Source organism: Nuphar pumila, chromosome 6 (assembly GCF_984573655.1).
Source record: "Nuphar pumila chromosome 6, dmNupPumi1.hap1.1, whole genome shotgun sequence".
In the NCBI taxonomy this organism is placed as follows: Eukaryota; Viridiplantae; Streptophyta; class Magnoliopsida; order Nymphaeales; family Nymphaeaceae; genus Nuphar; species Nuphar pumila.
This window is the reverse complement of record NC_143254.1, coordinates 97810184-97814422: the sequence shown is the minus strand read 5'-3', so window position 1 is coordinate 97814422 and position 4239 is coordinate 97810184. Positions and strand designations below refer to the sequence as shown.

The 4239-nt window shown below is 36.6% G+C and overlaps 1 protein-coding gene across 1 annotated transcript; it reads right to left on the bottom strand.

The window, feature by feature from the left end:
- Positions 1-380: 380 nt before the first annotated feature.
- On the bottom strand, positions 381-1669 carry LOC149835332 (uncharacterized). Its single transcript, XM_090008406.1, has 2 exons — positions 1440-1669; positions 381-615 (listed from the first exon to the last, which is right to left on the bottom strand). Exons 1-2 carry the CDS (start codon positions 1659-1661, stop codon positions 529-531), a joined length of 309 nt encoding a protein of 102 aa, XP_089864532.1. The 5' UTR covers positions 1662-1669; the 3' UTR covers positions 381-528.
- Between the last annotated feature and the right edge of the window lie 2570 nt (positions 1670-4239).

The window sequence follows — 4239 nt, the reverse complement described above, 5'->3', positions numbered from 1 at the left end:
CGACCACCTTTCGTCGCTAATCCGTCGCTAATCCATGTTAGCGACGGATTAGCGACAACGCGGCGACAGTATGCTTACGTCGCGAATATTTCGACGCTAACTGGCGACGGAATTATTCCGTCGCCAAGTCCGTCGCTAATTGCGACGGAATAACGAGCGCTATATTCCGTCGCCAATCCGCCGGTACTAAACGGCGACCACGGCGTGGCGACGGATTTAATTCCGTCGCTAAGCCGTCGCTAGATTAATATGAATAGCGACGGAATCATCCGTCGCTAATCCGTCGCAAAAACGAAAAAAAATCAAAAAAATTTATTTAAAAATTAATTACGGAGAACTGTACAATTTATATTTCCTGTACAATTTATATTTCCTGTAAATAAAAAACAAACCACAAAAAAAAATTCATATAACAAGTATCTATAATAATTAATCGTTCCACCTTAAAACTAAGAAGTTTAATTATTTACAATTCAACAATTACAATTAGGAAAAATAAAAAAAATAGAACTTCTTCAACACAGTCCTCTAATCATCGCCAAGATTTTGTGCGTCTTCTTGTTCATTGTCTTTATCTGTCCCTTCAGCTCCACTACCCTGATTATCGCTAGCAGCCTACACAAGAAAAGAACAGTCAGTATTGATAAACAAAATATAATGAAATAAATTACACACTATATGTGATTCTATCATGTGCTCATGTGTGATCTAAGGCAATAAAAAAACTCTATATGTGATTCTATCATGCTCATATGTGTGCTAAGGCAGTCAAAAAATTGAATATGTGATTATAGCATGTTCATATGTGTTCTAAGGCATATAAAAAAACTCTATATGTGATTCTACCATGCTCAGATGTGCTTTAAGGCAAGCAAAAAACTATATATGTGATTCGATCATGCTCGTATGTGTGCTAAGGCAGTAAAAAAATTGAATATGTGAATATAGCATGCTCATATGTGCTCTAAGGCAGGCAAAGCCAAAAATTTTATATGTGATTCTATCATAAATGATATATAACATGTTCATATGTGTTCTAAGGCAGTTAAAAAACTCTATATGTTATTATAGCATGTTCATATGTGTGCTAAGGCAGTCAAAAAACAGAATATGTGATTATAATATGCTCATATGTGTTCTTAGGCAGTAAAAAAACTGAATATGTGATTATAGCATGCTTATGTGTTCTAATGCAATCAAAAAAACTTTATATGTGATTCTATCATGCTCATATGTGCTCTAAGACAGACAAAAAGTTAAATATATATATATATGTGATTCTATCATGCTCATATGTGTGCTAAGGCAGTAAAAAAATTGAATATGTGATTATAGCATGTTCATATGTGTTCTAAGGCATCTAGAAAAACTCTATATGTGATTCTACCATGCTCAGATGTGCTTTAAGATAGTCAAAAAAACTATATATGTGATTATACCTGAGAGGGACCTGGAATCGAAGATCCCCTATCCTGAACAGCGGCCTTGATCTCATTTCGGAGAAAGGGGGCGACGGTGTATTGGAAGTAGTTATTCAGTGATTCATTAATGATCTCGCGTACATCATCACCGGAAAGAATAGTCGGCTGCTTGGAGCTTATGTCGGCGCAAGAAGTTGGTGAGCCGTAACTGGAAGAACCAATAACTGGTGAAGTGTTCATATTACTCCCAAACCCGAACACGCGACCTTTTTTGGGTTCACCTGCTGCAGTCACCCATGCTGTAGGATCAAATGATGGATGCTGAGTAGCGTCTTCACCATATCGCTCTACCATTTGTTGCTCATATGCCTCCTACAAAATAATGTTTAAAGTATTCATTAATAATTAATGATAACATTATGATGACTTGCATATATATTGCAATGATTATTAATAGAATTAATACATACCGTTGTCGTTCTCGCCTTCTCTGATACGAAGACTCCCGTGGTCTTCCGTTTATGTGTTTCTACAAACACATCCTTATATGGTACACTGCCTCCTTTTTCTGCTTCCTGCGAAGTTAAATGACAAAAGATTTAGTACACAAATTTGCAACTATACTTATAAAATTAATATTATATATTGATGAGTTACCATTTTCTTTAGGTGGCTCCCAAATGTCTTAGATCCACCTGTGTGTAGATGGGCTTCGGGCATCTTCGATCGATTTTGTGAAGCCTTCGCAGAGCGATTTTTAAATGCATCTCCCGCCCACATATCGCACATTTCATCCCAGTAATCTCTCCTGATAGTAATAGGACCATGGCCCTTCCACAGTAATGGATCATCTACTACGCCAGATGCTTTTTTTGCTGCAGTCTTCATAGTGTGCAGCATGTCTGCAAATCGATTGGCAGCCACCTTCTGCCACACCTTCCTTGCATCATTTTCTTCCACCGTAGTTGCAAAGCGATTCGAAGCCTACAAATATTTTCAGAAAGTTAGTAGACATTGCTTAAATAAATTAAATATGAAACACATTAACTATGAGGAACAACTGTATACCATGAATGAGGACCACAATCTGTCTAATACCTCCTTTGGGTACTCTTTCCATTGAGCAACTGGTCCTGGTAGATGTTGAAGAAGTGAATTCCTAATCTCCCGTACTACTTCTTGTGGCTCAAACCTCGTGCTGCACATGAATTGTTACACAGTAAATATCAATATAAAATATTTAAAAGATATGCAATAATTGAAAACAAAATACTTACGGTCGATTATCGATATACACTATTCGAATGAGTCTTCTTGTGCCAGCCTGTGAAGACCCTGTTTCCTGTGTTGGCTGTTGACTTGTGCGATCAACTGGTGTAGGTGGGTCGTATACAGGCGCAACATCATCTGTAAAAAAATACACACCAAGTTCTCAGAATGTGCATTTGAACTAATCAAGCATCTAATTAGTTATATGATATACCTATCACAGGAGCCCGTGAAGATGAAGGTTGAGCCTGGCTACTACTGGATGAGCGACCACTATAACCTCCACGAACCATATTCTAACAAATAACATATGTCATACAATACATTCAAATAATTCACATCAAGTATTACAATGCATTCAAGTCATTCACATCAAGCATTGCAATGCATTCAAATAATTCAAATCATTGACATCAAGTATTGCACTAATTCAAATCATTCGTTAATTGCATAAATTATAATACATTCAGATAAATTACAATGCATTCGAATCATTCGTATCAAGTATTACAATACATTGAAATAAAATTTTTAATCATTCACACCAAGTATTGCAATACAACTCACATCAAGTATTACAATGCATTTAAATAGAGGTTTGTAGTATAAGATTTTTTTCACTAGCTTGAGAATTCTTCCTCGTCACTAGTTTGACTTTCTTCTTCTTCTTCTTCTTCTTCTTCTTCTTCTTCATTGTTTGCCCATCCACTTGGTACATCATTTGGATCACATTCCTCTATGAATGTTTCATCAGCCAATGGAGATATGACATGCATATCATGCGCAACATCGTGACCATAAGCGAAGTCACAGACATCATCTGATTGATAGTAATCACTGTCTTCAGCTAACTCATCTTCTTGTAACTGATCATACTCGGGGTATAGTTTGGATTTCACCTTGCAAACTGCCCACCATTCATTTCTATCTGACTTTTTTATACTCGGATATGAAGTATAATAAACTTGTTGAGCTTGCGAGGCTAATATGAATGGTTCATATGTTCCAAACCTGGATTTATGATTCACCTCCACAATGCCTGAAGCTTTGTCGAGTCTTGTTGCAGTTGGATCAAACCAATGACACTTGAATACCGTAACCCTGTTATTCATGCCTAAGTAAGTCAACTTCATTATTTCCTCTATAACACCGTAGTAATCATGTTCATTTTCACCGTAGCTGCTACCCTTGACACACACGCCACTATTTATCGTTGATTTGTTTATACCGTAGTCTTTTGTATGGAATCGATAACCATTTACGATATACCCGTTGTAGCATTGCACAACTTTGGTCGGACCATTTTCTAAATCACATATTCCTTGATCTTTAACATCACCATGGCGAACCTACGCACAGACATAAACAATTATTGTGATCACGATCAATTAAGTAACTTAGTGTTGTTTATAAGTACAAAATTTATGTTAGCTTCTTTACCAACTGTTTCAACCACTCCACAAACTTAGTTTCACGTTCTTTTTGTACTTCTGCATTAGTGAGATGTGAAACTTTGCTTTGCAACTCCAGATCAAATCGTCTGCAAACC

Coding starts and splice junctions, on each gene's coding strand:
- LOC149835332 (XM_090008406.1), bottom strand. CDS start 1,661: ATGAACACTTCACCAGTTATTGGTTCTTCCAGTTACGGCTCACCAACT. Junction 616..1,439: donor CGATTCCAGGTCCCTCTCAG/GTATAATCACAT, acceptor TTTCTTGTGTAG/GCTGCTAGCGATAATCAGGG.